This window comes from Phasianus colchicus, chromosome 17, assembly GCF_987193195.1.
Source record: "Phasianus colchicus chromosome 17, bPhaCol1.hap1.1, whole genome shotgun sequence".
In the NCBI taxonomy this organism is placed as follows: Eukaryota; Metazoa; Chordata; class Aves; order Galliformes; family Phasianidae; genus Phasianus; species Phasianus colchicus.
The window spans coordinates 6,196,840-6,220,078 of record NC_143452.1 but is presented as its reverse complement, the minus strand read 5'-3'; the positions used below and the strand labels follow the sequence as shown (position 1 = coordinate 6,220,078).

At 37.9% G+C, this 23,239-nt stretch overlaps 1 protein-coding gene across 12 annotated transcripts in view; it reads left to right on the top strand.

Annotated features, from left to right (window-relative positions):
* The window catches only part of SULF2 (sulfatase 2), a 137,384-nt gene that overhangs the window by 97,047 nt on the left and 17,098 nt on the right, over nt 1-23,239 (top strand). For 11 of the 12 annotated variants that reach the window (XM_090152182.1, XM_090152186.1, XM_090152183.1 and 8 more), the window contains 7 exons: nt 1,146-1,297; nt 3,779-3,948; nt 7,970-8,120; nt 9,797-9,972; nt 13,552-13,680; nt 14,635-14,691; nt 15,398-15,527. In XM_090152182.1, coding sequence (XP_090008308.1) covers nt 1,146-1,297; nt 3,779-3,948; nt 7,970-8,120; nt 9,797-9,972; nt 13,552-13,680; nt 14,635-14,691; nt 15,398-15,527 — 965 coding nt within the window. Of the gene's footprint in view, nt 1-1,145; nt 1,298-3,778; nt 3,949-7,969; nt 8,121-9,796; nt 9,973-13,551; nt 13,681-14,634; nt 14,696-15,397; nt 15,528-23,239 lie in introns of those variants that run through there. The other variant, XM_090152189.1, reaches the window with a different exon arrangement.

Here is a 23,239-nt window from a genome sequence, read left to right as displayed (position 1 = left end):
TTTCTCACTAGGTCTTTTGGGCAGGTTCCTCCCCTACAAATAGCCACAATTCCATTGAGTACAGTGAGGCTGGCCCTTCTTACCTCACTGTGCGTACGCACACTGTGCATACACTCCTTGTATGTTCAGAAGTACAGGAAGGCATGGGATCAGATGCTGTGGCTGAAAGCTTAAAAAACACTTCAGGAATTGGGAGCTGAGAATTGTGTGCTCAAAACTCCTAGATTTTGAGATAAGCTTTATTCTAAGACTGAGATTCGTGCAAGGTGCAGCAGCATTACTGCTTCTGAATTAAAAATATTTGTAATGTCAAGGAGAACAAATGTGAAGGTCTTCACGCTGGTCTTTGTGATGGTGCTAACCTGTATTGCCAGAGCAATCAGAACTTCACGTGTGAGCTCTGACACGAACACTCAGGTGCTGAATCACATTGCAGTCTGCAGGCCAAGAGCAGAATTTTGCCTGTAAGCTTTAAAACACAAATAAAACAACCAGAAGAGCAGGGTCTAATTTATCCTGCAGTGGCATAACAATGATATAATGTAACATTCTTAACTGTTTTCTGGAAAATGATTTGTGTCTGTACGCTTGTGGCTTACAGAGCAAATCTAGCAAGTACATAACCTGGCAGGAGGGCTCAGGTGTCTGGATGGCATTCCGTTAGAATCCTTGCACCTAATCTGTACTTGTTTTGCAAAGCAAGGCTGCTGCTTCAGTTCTTCTATGCAGCAATTTTAATATTTGATCGTGCTTATGGTTCTTGCATGTAATCGTTCCTCCTAGTAGTGACTTCACTGCTTCTGACATTTCTTAGGTGGAGACCTTGAGTGGGTGTAACCACAATGAAAAACGTAGCTAAATTGGGTGATTCAGAGCAGGATGAGATAATGTGACAACCGGTGCTATTTTAAACATTCTCTGTTTTGCTGGTAGGAGTCTCAGAATATCAACCCCTAAAACAAACATAACTGTATTCCAGTGTGTGTCATATGTATTCAGAATGTAAATCAAAAAGAAACAGAGACAAACCCATAACTTACCTTGAGGAAAATGTTCCAGTTACAAGAGAGAGAGATGAAAGAATATGACTAAACAGAGTATCTTCGAGGTGTTTCTTACTATACTTCTGCTTTCTCTACCCCTAGCTTTCTTTGGAAAGTACCTTAATGAATATAATGGTTCCTATGTGCCTCCTGGTTGGAAAGAATGGGTTGGATTACTTAAAAATTCTCGATTTTACAACTACACACTGTGTAGAAATGGAGTGAAGGAGAAACATGGATTTGACTACTCCAGGGTAGGTCTTACGGATTTATTTCAATTTCTTTAGCATTTGAATGTGACTGTGAGCTGCAATTTCTGGTTTCAGTCTAATTAAAGAATTCCTATCATATTTGAAAGCTGCTCTGTGTAACATTAGCTACAACACAGTAGGCTCCATGTCTGGACTTTCTGTTATCTTCTGTTCTGTGAGGGTCATATTACTGAAAACACTGTTAACAGAAATAGAAACAAACAAAACATCCTGAGACTGCTGATGTGTATTATGAGCTGCAGATGTGAAAACGGATTTAAATGCTTCATGACAACTATTTCTCCTCTTTGTACTTTAATTATCTCGTGCTAAATCTGATTGCCATCTATTCCCCTGGTATAGAACTGATTTCAGCAGAGTTACACAAGCATAAATGAGATAGGAATCCAGTTCCCTCCAGCTAGACCCATCTTTTTATGTTACTTTAATTTACTTGTTTCACAGCTATAATATGATGGAGAATTCATAGTATCCTGCTGCTTTTTATGGTAATTCAGACTTTGCTGTCTAAGTGAATGGAAAAATGAACTGTTAAATGTATATCACCGTGTGTTGTTACAGGTGTGTATGTTCCTAACATCCTTTCCAGGATATTATATATACCATGGCCAAACTTACTAAAATGCCTGCAAATTATTGTTACAGCTCAGTTACCTGTTTGCAGTCAGGAGTGAATCTATTTCAGCCAAAAGTGTGAACTTCCCAAAGGAACTGGCTTTGCTCAAATATAATTATAAATAAATTAATCAGTAAACTGCTGTAGTTCAAGTAGTGTATAACTTCAAAAACTAACCTAGCAGTGATACTGATTTTTAAGGTGTATTTGCTTAACAGGGATTCAGTTCACTTTCTTTTATTGAGCATAAATCCTGCCTCTGTATTTTCATCAGTATTGTGTTCACAGTTTTTTCTATGTAAGTCTGAAGTCAATATGATTTCCTCCCTCCCATCACCCATTTGTAATTTTTAATTGAATCTACATTGTACTGAAAGATAAAACTTGACTGGCTTCTAGTATTTCCTTTTCTATTACCAGCTGCTAAGGGTTATAGACAATTGATAGAATTATTTGTCTTTTATTTCCCTTCGGATCTATCAAGAATCAAAGTTAATCCTTGTAGCCATGCTACCAAAAATGTTGTGGTGGAAATCAACCTTACATGAAACAATCTCAGGCAAGTGATGTCATAGGGCAATGTTCCCTTTTTTTTGTGTAACAAAAAGTCAGTGGGAAATGTTACATTCCCAGATCCTCGGCTTGATTTTGTATATGTAACAATTTAAAATGTTTAGGTTTTCATTCTGTTCAGTTTTTCTTACTGAGTTTGTTAATTAAAAGAAAAGGTCTGATGAAAATATAAATATTTTTATAATCTTCATATTCTTGTCTAATACACAACTATAATAAACAGTACAGGGCAATGTTGACACTGGAGTTCAAATGAACAAACACAAGCTGAAAGACAAAATTGGTTCTCTGATCTTCCTACCATTTGTGTTGCTTGAAACCTACTTTTCCAGCAAACAACATGATAATGAGATTATATTTTGTCCCTATCTACTTGACATAATTAATGTTAATTATGTGCCAGTTGAACTGAAAAAAAGAACCATTACTGATTCTGTCTTCCAAAGTAACTGCTGAGACTTTAACCTCTGAAAATCAAATCTCTGCAAATTCTTTCAGATTCTGGAATTACTCTACTCCATTTTTTCTTTTTCATTTTCTTCCAACTTTTTATGTTCAATTTCTAGTTTTGTTTGCATTCACAGCATTTTTTCCCACAGTACAGCAGAGGGGGGACTGTCTGCAATGCATGTAGTTCCAGCAGGTGCCAGAAGATGTGTACACTTACTAGAAAATATATTGTCCATATCTTACAAAAGAAGTTTTCTAAATTATCAGTGATGAATTTGATAGAGGTGTATCTCTATCAGATTGTCACTGTGCCTGTAATATAGAACAAAATTTTCAGTCCAATCACTCTGGCATCTTCTAGGTTTAGAGACTTCTGATTCAGAGGGAGATGATGGAAAATTAACATATACTTGAATTTGAAGAGCATGTTTGTGGTGTGGGGTTGGACTGCACAACTGCACACCTTGAAAATTTTAACATCAAAAAGTAAATAATTTAGCTTGTATTTTTCCTTAAATTTTCATTTCTTTTTCTTTAAAACCTTGTCATTATGTTTAGTATTGTGATCTTCACAGTGAGAAGAAAGAGTCCTATTTGAGCTTCTTCACTGTCCTTCATTTCTGTTGTTTTTTGTTTTTCTAGACAGTGAAGAAAGAATTATTTGGTGTATGTTTTAATGTCTGTAATTTATCTCCTTCTCTTTCCTTTTCTGAGCTAAGTAGCTTCCTTTTTCCTTTTTTTTTTATGATACCTCCCCTTCACATCACACCCCAACATGACATTATTTTTGAAATATCTCATTATACTTTTCATTCTACTTGCAGGATTATCTCACTGATCTGATAACCAATGACAGTATTACCTTCTTCAGAATATCAAAGAAGATGTATCCTCACAGGCCTGTTTTGATGGTTATAAGCCATGCTGCACCTCATGGCCCTGAAGATTCAGCCCCTCAATATTCACATCTCTTTCCTAATGCTTCACAACACATGTAAGGAAAAATAAAACCCTGATATTTCCAGGAGTATAAATTTTGGGTGATTTTTATTTATTTATTTATTTATTTTGTAATACTCTTGGCATGACTTTGTCACAAACATATAGGAAGAGATTTTGGAGATTTTTTGGGGAGGATTATTCATGTGGAATCCCTTGGACAGTATTTTGTAGCTATTACAAAAATCACATAGTATGCATTAATTATTACTTCTATCTTTATATCAGAAGAGAGGCTGCCTTAGACTGGCAGTTTCTGAGTGAGCTGGTATGTCCATAAAGGATGCTGTACAGCGTTTTGAAAACAACTGAAGTCATCAAACCAGTACTGTCTAGTTACCAAGTTAAAGTTTTAATAAGCTCCAATGCAATATCATGGTGAGATAGTTCTTGTTTATACTACAGAGGCTTTCTGCATGTACAGCTCTGTAATTCTTCAGTACAGGATGATAAATGAAATTATTCACCTCAATTATCTTTTAGCAAACTGTAAAAAATCAGTATTTTTCTAATTCATGTCTTTGTGCCTTCATTGATGTTCATCACTTGTAACTTTATTCCTGCATGCCTGGCTTTTGTTGTTGGTTTTTTTTTTTCTTTTGAGGGGAATTCTGTTCTGCTTTGGATTTGTGAAGGAACTGGTAACTGATTGAAATAATCAGTTGGTAGCTAAAGCTGCTCAGGACTAATCCAAAGTCCAGTGAAATCCATTTGAGCCTTTTCACTTCATTTAAAATGGAGTCAAAAAAAAAACCAACCAAACCTTTCCTTATTATCTAGCTGCAGTGGAACTTAGAATTGTATTTCTTAATTCTTGCTGTGCTAACAAAGACAGTTCTGAAGCACTGGTGGATCAGAGCAAAAGAATAGAAGGAAGGCCTGCAATTAAAAATATAAACTACATCTATTCTTCTTTTGTTTATGGTGTAACTTCATTTTTAGATAAACCAGGTTTATCTTCGTAATTATAAAATAGTTACATGAATCTGTTTGTAATTGCAGGTGATTCTTCTTGCAGTGGTAACAATTATACTGGAAATATAGTTCTACAAAAATGATATTTTGTTTGTAAAGAAATAAATTATCCTAAGAGATTATGGACCATATATATATATATATATATATATATATATATAAAAAAAAAACACAAAACATAGAATTGTATATGTTTCCTGTGCAAAGAAACTGCCAATCTTATTTTAAGCACTTTTCATTTAATTATATTAAAATAGAGATCTTTATTAGCTTGGTTTTAAGATTAAATTCAAAAGTGCAGAACGTGCATCATTCCCTCACTGTATACATAGATCAGTTCTCTTGTTTCCATTCTTCCTTCTGTTCCCACATCCCAAGGGAATCTCAGTGACAGATAATTCTCCCAGTGACAATGTGTGCAGTTCTCACTGTTTTGTTATCTTCTGGACCAGCAGAGAAAGATCAGAACACTTCGTATGAATTGCCCTAAAGCAGTAATATGAACAAAGTCATTGCCCAGCCCTGAAACCAGAAGGCAATACACCATGTAGCATGGCTTCAAACCTCTGTTTGTGTCAGCACCATTGAAGTCTGCATGTGGATTCTTAAGCTATAGCCGCAGAGAGAAGATGCATCCGTAATGCTTATGCTGGCCACACTGCACTGCTTAGCATTATTAAAATCCATGCTGCTAAATTTTTATATTAGCTTAGGCTGACAATCAGCGTGTTCCTTTGCTTGAGATCCAAGCATTATTTCTGTTGCTAATTTATGTTGTTGTTCTCATGCTTCTATTGTTAGATGTGCTAGCTGGCACGAATATTGTACCCTACGCTGCAGTCACTGTCCTTTTTCTGTACAACTCCTGTTTGTGTGCATTTCTGGTCTGACGTGAAATTTAGCCTCGTCAATCAGCATTCAGCAAGCAAATCTGTAGGCTGCATGGCCAGTTCTCATTTCTTACTGCTTGTATTGAGGGCTGCAGAGAATGGCACAGTTTGGCAGTTTGACAGCGATCAGAAATGTTATCTCTGTAGAGGTTACACTTTACCACCCATCTTTTCCAAGGTCAAATGCAGTCAGACTGGGATTTATCATCTGAGTACACTTGAAGAGGTTATCTTAACCAACTACTAGGAGAGTTACATTCGTGTATTTTTCCTATAAGACAGACAAATCTGTTAAGTGTAAGAGAGTTACATTTGTAGTAATCAAAGAAAATCATGGGCTTTGGTTGGATTAAACAGCGGGAGGTTTCAAATCAGCCAGGAAATCACAAAGTAAGCTGAAAAGGAGTGTGCCAAGCATTTTTGATTCATTCTGGGCATCACATAGCAACAGTTTCCATAACTGTCAGCATTTTCAAAGGAGCAATGTCATTATTTCAGCCACAATAACGTTCTGAAATTCAAGAGGCTATTAACAATACACAGAGAATAAACACCAGCCCTTTCCTCCCTATATGAAGAAGCTTCCATTTGCCACCTTTGCACATTTTTCAGATAGCATCTAACAAAGGCTTTCTGCATAGAACATTTCACTGTCAGATTATTAATTTCATCTTTATGTAAAAATCTAAGATTACCTGTCATATGCAAAGGTGCATTAGAAACACTAACTTCAAGGAGAAGTTTCAGCTTATATTACTGTTGTTTATCTTAATGACTTACCCTGCTGCTCTGTTGCACACACAAAAATGACAGTGTAGGTATTTGCCAAGCAGGAGCTGAGTTTGTCAGGAAATTGTGTTTGGGAAGAAGAAAGTAGCTGAGTATCTGCTATTTTTTTCCTGTATTACTGTGTCACCCTCTTAGCTTGCACTTTTGCAAACTAAGTTTATTGCTTTGATTGAAAAAGAGAAACTCAACAGATCATCTAGGAAAAGTAATTTCTAATGTTTTAGACTCTACCTGAGATGTGTGTGAACCAGGACATGAAGAAACTGACAAATGTGGTTCTTAGTCTTAAGCAATAAAAAAAGCTTTTGAGGGATATTGATGGAAGATAAAAATAGTATTTATTGTAAATATAAGCTACAAATATAACTTTGAAGTGAGCTGGTGATACAGAGAGTCAACGCCATGATAATGATGTACTAAAATAAGTCTTTTATTTAGATTTGGCTAACTTAGAATGATATAATTATGAAGGGAAGAGCAATTTCTGAAACTGCTAACTATGTGAGATAATGGACTATCAGTAATATTTCTTCTCCTCATCACTTTGATGGTTACAAGGTTATGAGTATTTGGAGGAGCCATGAGATTCCAGAAGGATATTGATTCCAGCTCTTGGGATTTTTACAAGAAGTTTAATTAATCTGGTTTTAGTTTGAACTCACTGGAATTTGAAAGTTTCTTATGATTGCAAATGAGTTAGTGGCTTGAAAGTATTGACAAAATACAGTCCTATTTCCCCTCACTCCTGCTTTTTTTGGCAGGTCTTTAAAATCTGGCTATATATCCACTTCTGCTTGCCATGAGCTCACATGCAGTTTGATACCACCAGGTAGGGTGCCTCTGCTGCTCTGGGTACATGAGTGCTGAAGTATGAAAGTAGCCAGTCATGTTAAATTGAAAAAGGCTGATTAAAAAAAAAAAAATTAGAAGCTTCTCAACATGTTTTATAGTTACTGTTAAACAGCTTGCACTGTGCTAATGTGGGCAGGATGAAAGCAAAGTGATGAATTACATGAGTAGAAAATAACCAGTAGTACATGCTTTTTGACCTGATAATGTGTCCTAATACATCCCAGTTGTGAAGTTAGACTTCTGAGGGTAGTGTCTTGGCCTTGAAAAATATCTGTGTTAGTCTGATGACACTGCAGAAACAATGTTTACTCTTTTAATAGGTTTTATTCCCCACGGAGGTTTTTCCTATCTCTTATAGAACATAAAGAACGAAACTCTTCTGAACTCAATATTTTCTTGTGTACCTCAGAGAGTAAGTCCTGTAGTATTGATGAAATAGGAATTATTGTTATACATTATTATTATTTTTTTGCACTGCTAAAATATTCTACTTTTCTCTTTGCTTCTTAGCACTCCTAGCTATAACTATGCTCCAAACCCAGACAAGCACTGGATAATGAGGTACACGGGTCCCATGAAGCCTATACACATGGAGTTCACTAACATGTTACAAAGAAAGCGCCTTCAAACGCTCATGTCTGTGGATGATTCTATGGAGATGGTAAGATTAGCCATCACTTTTCAGGTCAATATGGGTTTGTTTCTTGAGTTAAGCTTCAAACTGTGATGCATATGCAGGTAAGAGAAAAAGGACTGTTTCAGTTTTTAAATAGCTGGGTTTTCCAAGTCAGCTATTTTGTTGCTGTAGACACATTACTGAAAACAAAATGTTAATCCTAAACTTTAAAAATATATGTTCTAATAGTGCAAAGCCATCCTACAGCCTGTTGAAGATATGTATGTGGCAGTGGACCTATTTTGGTGCTGATACACGGGGTTTCTGGGAGAACTCAGAAAATTAAAAAAATTAAAAAAAAAGAACAATCCCATGATAAATCACACCTAGGATGTTAAATGTTAAAAGTAAATAAGTATATAGGTAGATTTCTATTTTCTTTTAAAATTAAATCTGCTTTATATAACAGTGAGAACTTTGAACTGATATATCTGAATTAGCTAATAACTACTGTGAGAAAGAGTGGGTTTGCTTCCAGTTGTAAGAAGGCAGATTTAAAGGTGTTGCAATTTTCTGCTTATCTCTTGGCATTCTTAATCAAAATGGTAGAGCATAAAATAAGAGTTCTGGAAGGCGAAGATGAGGTTATCTGGATGCCATTGCATGAACTTGTTAGTAATGACTTATAATTACTGATTCAGGCAAGTGTGATCTCTACTGCAGATTAATGAACCTGCTCAGATACATCAGATATCAGTATTAGAGATTATCTATTTTACTGCAAAATTGTTTGACTTTGGATTAATTTAATATGCATATTTACTGCAGGAAAAATTGGTTGGGTTGTTTCTAGCTGTAACCCCCAAATTGGTCTGATCCTTTCATCTGAATTGTATCTAACAGTCTTTCAGTATTAAAGAAAGTGAAAACAGCAGCAACAACAACAAAGTAACAAAAAAGAGTGGGGTTTTTTTCAGTGCTGTTTTGTCTTCAAATGTGTAAGACATGACTTAGTGCCTCACCATTTTAGGACCTTGACAAGTGAAAATAGTACATAAAAATTGATCTGTGGTGCTCATGTTGGTGTATTTCACATGAAGATTCTCATATAAATCAATAGAAGCAACCACAAATAAAAAATTAAGAGAACATGCTGTGTTAGTTCTCTGGCTCTAGTGAAACTGAGTGGTGTTTATCTGGAAGAGATTTTGCAGATATTCTACATAATGAGAACTCATTTGTCTGAAGGCAAGATTGTTAAGTGTTGCTTAAAGAAGTGTGAGATGCAAAATGCTGTCATTTTATTAGAATTGCTTGCTGACGGGAAAAGATAAAGGTGGAGAGAGAATTTCAGAAACGCTCATCACCTTGAAACTCTCATCTGTGTTATCAAAATAACATCAAATGCAAAAATGTACTTAATGCTGTTTTGACAGTTCTCATGCAAAATGCTGAACCCAAGCATTTTTGAAACTATGGGATGTTAACATGTTTACCTAAAAACAGAAAATGGGGATTTGCCTTGTAATATATAGCTGCAATATTCAATCAGTACATATTTTGTGGTTATAAATTATTTGGAATAGATCAGTGTGATAACTCAGTGACATCTGGGGTTGCTGTTGGTTGTAGATTACACATAGACTGCAAATTATCTCCAATATCTGTATATGGTACATCTCACTGAAACAATACTGTGGGTTTTTTTGCTTTTTTTTCAGATTTACAACACACTGGTTGAAACTGGTGAACTGGACAATACATATATAATATACACAGCAGATCATGGTTATCATATTGGTCAGTTTGGGCTGGTGAAGGGAAAATCGATGCCATATGAGTTTGATATCAGAGTTCCTTTCTATGTCCGAGGGCCAAACGTGGAGGCTGGGTCCTTGTAAGTTCTTCTCTATTGTGTGTGCATGTGTATATGTAGCTACCAGAAAAATTCTGTGTTCGTATCTCTGGTCATACTGACGTGGCATACAAGCGGAGGCACAAAATTCTGCACGTTCTGACTGACTTCCTGCTCATCTTTGGCAGCAAAATAAGTCTGTCTCAGCTAGCAGAATTGAGAGCACGTGCTTGTATAACAGCATCAAGCAGTTTTTACCGTTACCTTTTTGGTTGCACAGGTGTGCAGCACAAGGCTTTTATGGCTGTAGTTGAAAAAGCCACTTGGAATTGGGTCCATTGTAGAAAACATTTGTTAGTCTTCTTTTGAGGAATGCAAGTATTACACACATCTGTAACATTTTCAAGGTAAAACATGTATGGTATAATGTTCACTGCTACAGTAAATTATTGTTGCCAGACATTAATTAAATCTCTTACTGAAGTCATTTGTTTCAGCTTATGAAGAAGAATGTATGTAATAGTTTATCCACAATTATCATCCACAAACTCCCTTTGGTTCATCCTTTGAGATTACATGGTTAGGGTTGTTTGTCAGATTCACACAAGCATGCCGAATATGACTGTTAATTAAATTGGTAGCTTTGATCAGCTAAGAAATTATGTAAATACACTTTCTAAGCAATTATTTCAATAGCAAATATTTGCACTTAAGTAATGATTTTGGACAGAGTGCCATAATTTGCTGCCTTTTATTTATATAAATGTGCATGTTTTAGCATAATTAACACACACACTCTTCCACACACCATTTTTTTCATTACAGCAGAACAGTTCCAACACATCATCCAGTAGCAAGTAGTTATGAATAAACCTTGTTCCATTTACTAGTTAAATTCATTGATTCAAATTATGAGTAGGGACAAAAATGTTAGATTCTGTGGATGTTGCAGTGTGTATATATGCTTATGTACAGTAGTTCTACATGTGAATTAAGCAGTTCTCGTAGTTAAACTGAATGTTAGGCATGATTTGATTTTTAGCACCAAGTGTTCAGCTGCTGATTTCAGTTGAAGTTGTGAAGTACTGAAAATCTTTGGGGTTTTTATTATTTGTTTGGTAATGTGTTCTTCTGTTTTTTCTGTTTACACTGAACATCTTTGTGAAGCACAGAAGAATGTGAGTGAATAACATTACTGGGGAAAGAGGAAGGATTGAATTTGGTAGAGAAATAGAAGGTTGATCCAATGGAAGGTGACATAAGGGAGAAAGTCTGAACCCATGAGTTTGAGAGGAGGAGAGTAAAGAGGATTTAGAACAGAGAAGACTAGGAAGAGAAAAAGACACAGGCAGGGGAGCTGGAGTGTTCTGAAGCACAAAGATCTGGATGGCCAGTGAGTGCATCTGACACTTTGTGACTTCTGCCCTAAGCAGATCCAATACTCTGCCAAAAATAATGCTATAAAATTCTGTAAATTGGATAAGAAACAGGTAAGGTTGAATCTTGTGAAACTCTTGGTGTACTGGGATGACTTTCAGTAATGTTAAATGGTAAGAAGAGTTGCACTGTGAAAGCTGCCTCATGGTTTCAAATTGGGTGGGGGGCTGCCTGCACAACACACAGGATTATAGGGCAGATGGAATTAAACATACTACTCCAGCCCTGCAGATTTGTCTGCAGCAGCAGAGACTTTCCAGAGAACTGGATTAGCCTTTTCAAACTTACTCTATTTCCCATCAACTGCAGGTTTTGGTCTCAATAAAGCAGTAATGCTAATATGGCCAAAGTGGAATAAGCTGCAACCTGCAGTGCTTGGGGCCAGCCAGCCCTTGTCTGCACTGGTCCAAAAATCTTCATAGCTGGCCTCGTAAAACCTGTAAAATCTTCCCACTGAATTTTGTTTTTGTGTGATTTGTAAGGATGAAAATATATTTATTTTAGAATCTGAAGAGTTAGTTTGACAGAGTCTGGCAAAACAGAGCCCATCAACAAATGGGAAGAAAAGGATAAAATACCTTGGAGGGGAAAATATATCAGATAATAAATTGATCTTCCTTTTTAGCCTGATTTTCTTCAAATGTTAGAGCCTCAATCATTTGTGTTTTCTGTGAACTTTCTTTTCACTGCAGAGTAATTGCCATGACTCCCTTTTGATACCAACAAAGATTTAATAGCATTCACTGTTGCAAGTCATTACTAAGTTCTCATTTGTATTACCAAATATGCTACACCACAATTATTAGTAATTAAAATCAAATTAGGTACATCAATTTAATTCATCATCTTGTCAGTGCCTGTTTGCTTGCTTGTTCAAAAATGCAGTAATTTTTAAATGGTGTCTCATTAATTAGTGTGAGTTTAGCAGCTTTCTTCTGTCTTGTACTGTGAGCTAAAATTTTGCACTGACATACATGTGTAGCAGTCCATCTGGTCCCAGCCCTTCTTTTGTGCCTGTGGTTCATAGCACGGTCATTCTTTATGTTCAGTGCTGTAGAAGATTGTCTCTGTAGCAATATGTTCACTTTCCCTTTTTTCCAGTTTTCAAAAATTCCCTATCAGCCTGTATTTGTTTTGAAAGAAATAGTATGCAGCTGATAAACTGTGTATAATGTTGTGAATAAGACAAGTTCTTCACAGAGATATTTGAAATAAGCTTTTAAAGTGCAACATAGACTTTGAGCACTTCAGCAGAACTTGATCTGTAGTAAAAGCAAGTTGCATGATAGAATGCTGGTCTAAGCATCTCCCATGAACACACTCATATTTGGCTGTGGCACTTGAAGGGATTTGGAGATGGGAGCTGTCTGTACTGGTCTGGAGTTGATGCCAATACTGGAACTGAATTTTAAGCGAGTTTAGGTTCAAACAGTGCCCTGTTAACTGCGGTGGCTGAGAAGCATGTGCCACTGCTTTGCTAAAAAACAGGGCATGGCAAACACAGTGAACTTTGGGGAGTCTGTGTTTGCAGAATAGATTCACAGGGTAGCTGTGAATCTGGGGAGGCTGATACTATAAAACGTCTTTAACTTAAATTTTCTCCTTTTTATGTTCTCTCCATTATTGCTTTCCCATTTTGTCAGACACCATGATAACAGCAACTTTCAGTTATTTGCTGTAGTATCTGGCAATGTATTTCTCCTCATGTTCTTATCAGAACATGCTTACTGTGATATGAGCTACAGTATGTACTTCCATGCCATTTTTTGAAAGAGATAAAGCATGTGCTAGCTGCCAGATTTATTTTTTAATCAAGTAATCAGCATATTTGGCAGACACTTTGGTGCTGTAAGACAATGGTATTGCTTTCCCATTCTCTCTCTCTCTCTTGTTTTGAACAACTTTTGAACCTCTTTTGCAATAATTAACTAACTTTGCCATATGAACAACTTTGCATTCTAGTAAATGCTAAAGTTTTAAATTTTAGTAAATTTAAAAAAAATTTAGTAATTAGTCCCTCTTGAGGTTGCACAACTTATCTCTGTCTTGCATTTTAATTCCTTCCATGAAATTTCATAGCATTTGCATCACAAAATAAGCTTTTTTAGGTCTCTGTGGAAGAGCTGTAGTTGCTTGGTGTAATTGCAGATACTTTAAATCATGTTCCTATATATGTTTTTACAGGAATCCTCACATTGTGTTGAATATTGATCTTGCACCTACGATTTTGGATATTGCTGGGTTGGATATTCCATCTGATATGGATGGTAAATCTATTCTAAAACTTCTGGATTCCGAGAGACCAGTGAATAGGTAAGAGAAGAAAACGTGCATGTAAAAATGTATGTGTTTGCACTGGAAATTAAAAGAAGTATTCATCAACGTGCAGTGTCTTTGAAGGAAAACTAATAAAACTATTACCTATGAGTACAGTATTCAGAGGAAAATCTAAAGATTGTTGATGTTACACATCTGATAGCTTTCATTTTGACAGATTTTGTCAAATTTGCTGTATGGCATATGTGGCATCTGGATGTAGTAAAAGTAAGTGTAGCAGTGAGTGGGCCACTCAATGTCTTCACTTATTTGAATCATAGATTTGAAATATCTCTGTGGCATCATTTGTAGCAGAGCCTTTTATTTTGAGTGAACTGTAGAAGAATTGAGTTGAAAAGGTTGGTTGTGTATCAGACTGTAAGGGCCGACCAGCATTCAGAATTACATATTTGAGACCTTCCAGCAGTGCTTTTATTGGTAAAAGAGCAGGGAAGGGAGAATTGGATTGGATGGCTGCTAGAGAAAATCAGCAACAGTATAAAAGAAAAGGGAAAAAAGGAGATTTGCTTTTATAAGTAGTGGGGTGGAGATGGGGGGAAGGGGGAGAAGGAGCCAGCTGCTTTAGAATAGGATACTTTGAGTGGTTAAGAGTCCAAACTGGGTTCAGGAAATCCTGATTTAATTTGGGATCCTTTGTGATCAGGGACAATTCAGTTAATCCCCTGTGCCTTAAAAGTGCTTATATTTAAATAGGTGTACTCTGTGAATCTGTTGTGGATTTTGTCCCTGTGAGAACAAATCTGTGCTGTGTTTGTTCATGATTTGCACCGGAGAGGCTTATGTGCCTGCTTCATAAAACTGCACGTCCCCCTGAGAGGTTATTGTAGCGCTTCTCCTCTGAGCTGGGGGTGGGAGAGGAAACTGGGACATGATTTGATCACTGTTCTTTGTGGAAATAAATTGTTTCTTTCTCTCCTCATCTCCTACCAGGTTCCATTTAAAGAAAAAGATGAAAGTGTGGAGAGACTCATTCCTAGTGGAGAGAGGGTAAGGAAAGTGTTAATCACACAGCTCAATCTTTTTAAATAGAAGGATACTGAGTAGCTAGAGCCAAAGCACCACTCTACTGCAGACCTAAAGCCATTAGCTCTGCCAGCAGGAACGCGGCTGCAGTACACTTAATGGTAGTGATTGTGTGCTAGGAGGGGATGCATGGCCTTTGCCTACAGCCTGCATAAATATGCTATTGGAGTGGGGGGAGAGAAGGTTTAGTTGGACTGGGAGATGGGAAGGCATCTCATTTTCCTTTTCAACTGCTACCCCCCCACTCTCCTCCTTAAATCATGGAAGTAAGAATAATCTTTTGTCTCTTCGTGCTTCTCTGCTGGCCACTCCCTCTGTGCTCTGCCTTTATAAGTAACATTTGACATGAAGGTTTTGCAAAGTGCAGCCATGAGTAGTGAGGAGGATATGATGGACTGTTGTTATTGCCCTGTCAGTCAGATGTGCAACACACTGTCCCAGTTCTGTGTGGTTTTGTATTCTCCCTGAGGATGATATAAATTATGTGTGTGTTATGAGAGATGATGATAAGGACTAGTTTCCAGTGAGCTATTAAGTTTTGGCCACTAGCAATGCTTGGGTTCTGGCAGATAGTGTACTTCTCTGGGCCTTTTTTCAGTAAACTGTATGCATATCTTAATGCAAAAATAGACGTTGTGGTTTGTGTTTGTTTGTTTTTTTTTCCCTCCAGTAAACTGCTGCATAAGAGGGAAAATGAGAAGGTAGATGCCCAAGAAGAAAACTTTCTACCCAAATACCAGCGTGTGAAGGACCTTTGTCAGAGAGCTGAGTATCAAACAGCTTGTGAACAGCTTGGCCAGGTAGGACAAGTGGCTGAAAGTAAGGACCTGTAGATGGGCAGAGCTTAGTATCTTCAGTGTGACATTGTCATTCACCTCGCTGCCAATGTCAGCTTATAAATCACATTGTTCATTTTGTGGCCTTTGCTCAAAACCATATTGCAGCACTTATGAGATTGGCAGTCAGGAAATTGCTGATTCGAGTGCCTCTCTATTGATTCCTGACTACTGCTAAGAGAACTGTCTCAGCTGTTCTAACATTATATTCCCCAAATAGAATGTGGTTGGGATTCATTAGTGATGAGAATCTATGAGGGCTGCTCCAGGAGTAATACCTCCTATTTTATTATGTTGGCCTATGTCATCAGAGACAGACAGAGGTACGGCAGCAGATGTTGAAGCTTCCCACCAGTATTCTGTTATGTTTTGTTGCTGCACGACAGATGGCAGCAGAGGGACAATCTGACAAAATGACATCTGATGGAAGTGAGTGACGCAAAGGTGTGTCATTAAAAATGGCACCCATTGGTGTTCATCAATACTTGCTGAATATTGATGGAGGCAGAATGTGGCTGTGAGCACAGTGAAGCTGTGGGTGGTGCATTTCAGCAGTGGTCACAGCGACAGCAGTCACCTCTGCTGGTGCAGATTTTTATGAGCACTGCATGCAGGCTTTTGTCCATTGCTAATGATAATGCATAGCTAGTGGTGGGGTGACTGTGTTGAAAAATATAATAGTGTTTTGTAGCTGAGGATTTGCTCTACCAAATAGTGGTGTTGTGCTCTTTGTATCTGTTGTAATTTCAATGGAAATAAACAGGAGGAATTACTTTTGGAGTGACCTATGTACAATGAACCTAACAAATTGGCCTTTTCCAGAGCTCCCTTTGCTTTGAATTTTTAAATTAACTCATTTTATTAGTTGGAATTACATGTAACAACAGAAAGCTAACATTCTCTGCACTCAATATATCCTCACTGTTAATGAAAACATATTGTGAAAGCACACATGGTGACAGTCTGTGTATATATGGGCACAAAACTGGCTGTTTTTGTGTAATTTATTTTACACAGCTTTTGTGGTCATACATTAAAATATATATTTTCACTTTGCATCCTCGTTACATAAAAGAGAATTTAGGAAAAGAAGAGTAGTATCAATACACCATCTCAGCCTGGGAAGTTTTGCAGCCTCACCAAAGAGCTGCAAAGGTACAGCAGAGCTGTCTCCAGCAACTCCACTTCTGTGAAGATTCCTGCACTCCTAGGTTAATTCTCATTGTCTCGAAAACAGTGAAATCTTCTCAGTGCCATTGCTTTGCCATCCAAGTACCAGTCAGAATAGCTCCTACCAAGGACCATAGCACATCCTGCCTGTGAACTTGAGGACAAAGGGGTGAGAGTAGGTGGGACAACATGTTAATAATGTGTGAGCTATTAGACTGGCATTGCCTCATTTCCTTGCAGCTCAAAGGGCTGTCAGAGTAACTGTGTGGAATATTACCATTCTTGCAGACATGAGCTGAGTGTCTCAGTGAAACTGTTGTCAGCAATATGCTATTTAGGTAACACTAGTTCAGTTTCTGCTGTTGGAGAGCCAACTACCTCCTTCTGGCTCTGCAGATCATGTAGTTCAGTGCACCAGTGTAATGAGTCCATTGTTCTTCAGGCATTTGGATTCAATTTGTATCCACAAGCATTCTCCAGCAGCACTCTTTCTCCTAAGGTTTCTTTGTCAGATTTAGGAGACAAGGAGATCATAATGGCCTGTTTCTGCTAAAAGTCCTGAATGTGAAGAAGTGCTTTGGTAAGTAGTTTGTTGTCATCAAACATCTTGAGCTGAAATTTTAGGTGGCTGAGAGCAAACCTTTTTTTTTTTTTTTTTTTTTTTTTGAATTGTCACTATTTGAGAAACTTAGGGGAGAGGTCTTTGTTTCTGCTGTTCTGCTGCAGTGTCATCTCATAAGTTGTTTGGGGGAAATGCAGCTCTTCCTTTTCCATCACTATTTTCCTTTTGAGAGATGTTTCAACTCGCTTTTGTCTTCATCTTCTCAATTATTTTGAACATTATTGTAAAAACAGAGTGGAAGAGAGACTTTTCAAGTCCATGTTGTCACTGAGACCATCTCTGTGCATAAAAATTACTGTAATTATCACTTGTCTCAGTTATGGAAGAAAAAAAAAATGACAGGACTGTGTATTGTCTACACTCATTCACGGACTTATGTTTTCTTCTATGGGTAATAAAATAACTTTGGTATCTGTAAAAAATCACCAATACATTCAAAGTGAAGGTGTGCTAATGAGAGATGTGTGTGCTGCATCTTCACTGTCAGGGGGCAGAGAGGAGAATTGTTTTGAACAGTTCAGTCAGACATAATTGGAAGTGATAGGATGAAATTGAGCAAAAAAGATATTTAAGTTGGACATCAGGAAAAATTGCCTAACAATCAAGTCAATTAGGGTCTGGGAAGGGCTCTCAAGGGAGTCTCAATCCATCTAACCACAGAATATGTCCTAGTACTGTGTCTAGACAGCAGGAATAGCAGGAGATAAATGTGCTTATTTGAGGGTAAATTGCCCTAAATATGAGTGCACCCAAAAATTTTCAGAGTAATAAGAGTAACTTCTCAACTGACAAATGCTTGTTGTCTGTTTGCTGGTGCCTTTCACAGCTCTGCACAGTAAGTAGAGTGAGCACAAATGAGTAATATTTGGTCTTGGGCGAGTTTATGATATATAAATACACGTTTGTATTACAAATGTCTCCTATAGGATACTCACTGTTATGCAATTGACAGTATCCAGAGTGTTCATGCAAGTAGATTTTCATATCCAGATGAAGAGAAGTTTGGGTCAGAACGTGGTGCGAGCTTGGTGGCATTCTTCCTCTTGACTCAAACAAGTTTTGGGGGTCTGCACTGTCTGTGCTCTGAGAATTCTGAGCAGTGCCAGAGAATCTGAAGTGCAAGTAGGAGATGAAACAAAGACTTGAGAGGGAATAGTGGTAAGGGACAAGGACAGAGAGGTAAGGAAAGCTTTGAATGTGAGATGGAGAATTTGAAATTGGCCCTTGTGAGCATGAAAGCTTGTGAATGCAGTTCTGTCTCCCCAAAAACGCTCTTCCTTCACAAATCTGTGACCCTCCTTGACCTATAATGGTTTTGATAAGAGAGCACCAGGATCATGAAGTTGAGGTATTCATGCTGTTTAAAACCTTGTTTCAAAGTCCATTATGGGGGATTTTTTTTTTCTGGCAACGCTAATATATGTAAATTCTTCTGAGTGCAATGGGAATCTGCGTGTTGCCATGTTTTCTTTTTCAGTTAGTAGAGTTTGGGCTCTGTTAGTTGTTTGCATCCAACAAAGGGTGACTGTAGGCTCAGATGAAAGAGCAGCTCAGCATTTATATTCAAGGATTTAAAAGAGATGAGTTCTTTCTTCCCACATGAAATAAAAAACATTTATCCTGGTACCTAATGGATTCCACACAAATTCTTTCTCTTCACTGTAGTTCGGCCTTTCATTCTAAACTGACTGGTAAGTGGAAGCTGACCCACTTTCATCTGGCAGCCTGCATTAATGTGCTTTGTGGAAGCCAATTACGATACCAGCATTGCTCTGCAGAGTATTCCCAGCAACTCCACAGTATCATAACAACAGCTGCACAGAATCCCTCTAAATCATGTGCTGCCTTTGTGCACGTTTGCTAAACCTGCCGTACCTGCAGCACTGCTGAGTTTGAGTTTGTCTGTAGCAGGATGTCATGTAGTACAGTAACAATGCTAATTTCGCTAGGAAAATCAGTTGTCTGGATTTACACTATTTCCTTTTCAAATCCTTTTTTTTTTCCTTTCCAAAAATTGTATTTATGTTTGTGTTTGATTAAAGAATAGGATTTTTCTTTACATGGCATTAAAAATCTTACTTTATGTGACAGTGTTCTTCAGGAGAAAATGCAAAATATGCAAATTACCACTTAGTTTCCTGCAGATATTCTGCAAATGAAAGTCTGTGATGCAGGCTTCCTCTGGTTGCTTTGTTCTGTACCAGGATCATGAAAAAATGTTCTTTTCCTAAGTGACGTAAAGATGTCCTAAGTGAAATGATGGCACTTACTCTGTTCCTTCACCCAGTTCTCTGACAAAGCGTGAAATAGCAGCAGTGCAAACTGTTGTGATCAATACGTGCTTTCCTACAGCACTTCGTAAAGTGGTGCCAAAATTATCATTGGATTACCTGTTCTCCTTGTTCTGAGGTCCCCGTAGCTTGAACTTAACTTGAGTCAAAGTAGGAAACTAAGTCAGGTTCTATAAGGAGTTTCTTTAAAAACTAGGAAGGTTTTGACCTGTCTCTTGTTTCTCTCTTTTGTAGCTCGCAGGTATGTCCTGAGGTTACTAAAGAACTTCTGTTGATAACAGTGAATCATATCAAGCCAGCTAAAATGCTGATACTTTTAATAGCTCACTGGGTGGATCCTCAGAGTTCCTGAATTCCAGCATGAGTTGCACATGCTCAGCAACTTGCACCATCTGTTTCTTAATCTGTGATTACAACAAGAAATGGCTTGTTGATAACTTCATACATTAAAAATGTTATCAACCCTCCAACTGATAACATTAGGAGGCAACTAGCTATGGAAATGAACATCATGATTTATTAAGGGATGTTATTCAAGGATTGTATTCCTTATCATGAATTAACAAAACTATTTTCCTCCTCTAGTTAGAAGTGGCCTATTATGATCTCCAGAGGCTGTTTTACTTACGGGTATCTTTGCTTCATGTTGTTGTACAGGTCCTAGTGATTTGCATCTCTTGTTAGCTGAGACTGTTAAAGCCCCCGTCGTTGCATTAGTGGATGCTGCAAGGAGCTTGCCAAAATCAATACTAACTTCTAATAAAAACAAACAAGATCTTCAAATATCCTGGCCAGAGTAACAGTGTAGCTCAGTTCAAAAGGCAATGAGCTGGAGTTTGGTTTGGGAGAGGATGATTTGGAGTTGTTGGGGCTCAGTGTGGGACCTCAGACAAATCAATTCCCCTTTTGGTGTTTCTGTTTGGTTTTTTTTTCTCTCCACTGCTCATCTAGTTTCTGTTTAGGCTGCACTCCTTAGACTCTTCGCTACCTAACGCAGCAGTGGGAATATTCGGTACCACAGTCCAATTACTGGAGTCAATTAATTATATAATTGTAATATTAAATTCAGCTGAATACCTGATTTTTCATTTGTGTGTTGTCCCACCTGCCTCACTTCAGATACAGTTTGCAGCATAGAAAGTCCCCCAGACTTTCTGTTGATAAACTGTTCGTTCATCTTGTAGTTCTTGGATTTCAGTGATGTGTAGTGTTCGAGGACTGAAGTTGAGCTGAGAGCCCAGAAGTCTGAATCTCCAAATTGTGAGCTGGTGTAAAGAAATGATGTCTAATTGGAATGAGGGCCAGGTAGTACTGAACGGGAGCATACAGTTTTGTGCAGAAAAAAAGTATCCTGCTACTCATAAATCAATTTAGGCTGGAAGTTAGAATATTTCTAGCTGTTGAAGCAGTTTGTTTCTACTTTGGCATCAAATGTGGCAACAGAGATGGGGTTCAGAAAACATCTGTGTAAACTAAAGATGTGTACAGCTCAAGTGTTTTTGTGGGATTGCTGGCAGTGAGAGAGGACTTCGTTATCCTGTAGAAACCTTGAATTCTAGCGTCTGTGCGGGAGGGAGCCTTGCTGGCAGGTAACTGATCAGACAGTGTCACTTTTCACTTCTCTGTGAAAGGGAATGGAATCTCTTCCTCTTAACAAAAAGAAGAACTGATGAGACACAGCGTGATGATTTAGGTCTCAGCTGTGGCAGCTGTATGTTTCTATGGGAATCTTTTCTTAGCAAGATTTGTGTGATCGGTCCTTTTCCCCAAAGAAAACAATGTCAATTGAGAGAGATTCACCGAGGGAAACGAGTGAATTGTATGAAAAATCCAACAGGGAAAGGTCATGGCTATTTATTTCTGATTGGAGCCTCAAGTAATGACTTTGAATTAACATCTGTGATTGCTATAGCAGTAAGGAGACCGTAATGCACACTAATGCAAAAACCATTTGATGATGACTGGGGCTGGGAAGGAAATAATGGATTTCTGACACACAGAAAAATGTAACGTGTCTTCTTCCACTAAGGGATCCTTTGTATGTTCAAGGTGAATAGTGTTAGCAGAGGGAAGCAGGATCTCTGCTGAGGCTGCAGCTGCTGTTAGAGTCATGTCTAGTAGGTATTGAAGTCCTAATTTGCTCTTGTTGATGCATATAGCAGATAGTTTGTGCTGGAGGAGGGAATGTGTGTATGGGCTGTCTTCTCTTTGCTTTTGCACTGTACCTTTTAACATGTTTTTTGTTCAGTAGTACTGATATCTCTGTTCTCTGATTTGCACACACGTTGCAATCAGTAGCATGTGTTTGGGAGTTTGGGTAGGATAGGAGATGGAGTAGAAATGTTAGAACAGGCCCAGCACAGTAGGTGGCAGAAAGACTAAGCACAGCAGCTAACTTAGCCTGCCTGAAGATAGTGGGAAATCTCCAGCTAGAACAGATTTAATGATTAAATTAAAGGAATGTTTTGCACAATGTGAGCTTGATGAACTTCAGTAATAAGTAGAAGCCACTTATCTGGTGGCTTGAGTAGCTGTTCTGGAAGGCACTGGAGGAAAAAAAGACAGGTCTTCCTTTGGGTTTTTGATATGAGCTGGAATAAAGGTTGTGGGGGAGCCTGGATTTTCCACTGAGTTTTAGTTTGTGTTAAAGCATGCTTCTTTTCAGGATCTAGCTCTTGTGAGATATTACATGCTATAGAACTTGGAATCAGAACACATCTTTCAATCTAATAAAGAAAAGACCTTTAAGGTTGGGGGTTGCCAACTAAGGGCGCTTTGTTTTCTTGTCTGGTTGAGTTAATCCACTGTTTATACATAATTACATTTTACTGCTGGATGGTTATCATTTTACCTGCAAGCCAACGTATCTCTGGGGCACTCCAGAGTTCCTCATATAGGAATTTAAATATTTAAGTGATTGCCTCTTAAAGAAATATCTGCTTCCAGGACTTGACACAGGTTTCTGCATGATAGTGTGCTGTGCCCTAGAAACCAATGTTAAATGCCAGAAATCACAAAGTTTAATGTTTCTTGACTGTCAAGCAGGGATTTTCACAGTTCTCTTGCAACTACAGCTCCTTTCCCTAGGCTTCAAAGTATCTTGTGGAAGTGGAGGTAGTGATATAGCTGTGATGTTGCCCAGAGCATTTGTTTCTGCTTACAAGCAGACTGGGATAAGTTGTAAGACCTAGACAAGTTTGCACACATGCTCGTATCTGTTTTGTAAGACAAAATAAGAGCTCTTTTTTTCTTTTCACTTAAATTTCCCGGCTGGGCTCAGTGTTTGCTTCTAAAGCCATTTTTGTAGTTCTGCACTGTTCAGCAGTGGGCCTGCTAATGCATACAGCTTGCCCTCCTGGTAAAGCCCTAAGATACTTTCACTTGGCGTACAGCTGCCTTGGAGAAATTTAAGCTTCACCAAAAATAAAATGAATTCTTCCAGTTAACCTGGAGGGGAAAAATAAGCATCGCTTTCTTGACAGGAGATGAAAGAGTATAAATATTTTTGGGCTACGCATCACAGCACTTATTTACTGTAGTTCCTGTCATGGCATTTAACTTTGTTGAATCTTCATTTTTGTGTATCAGACACC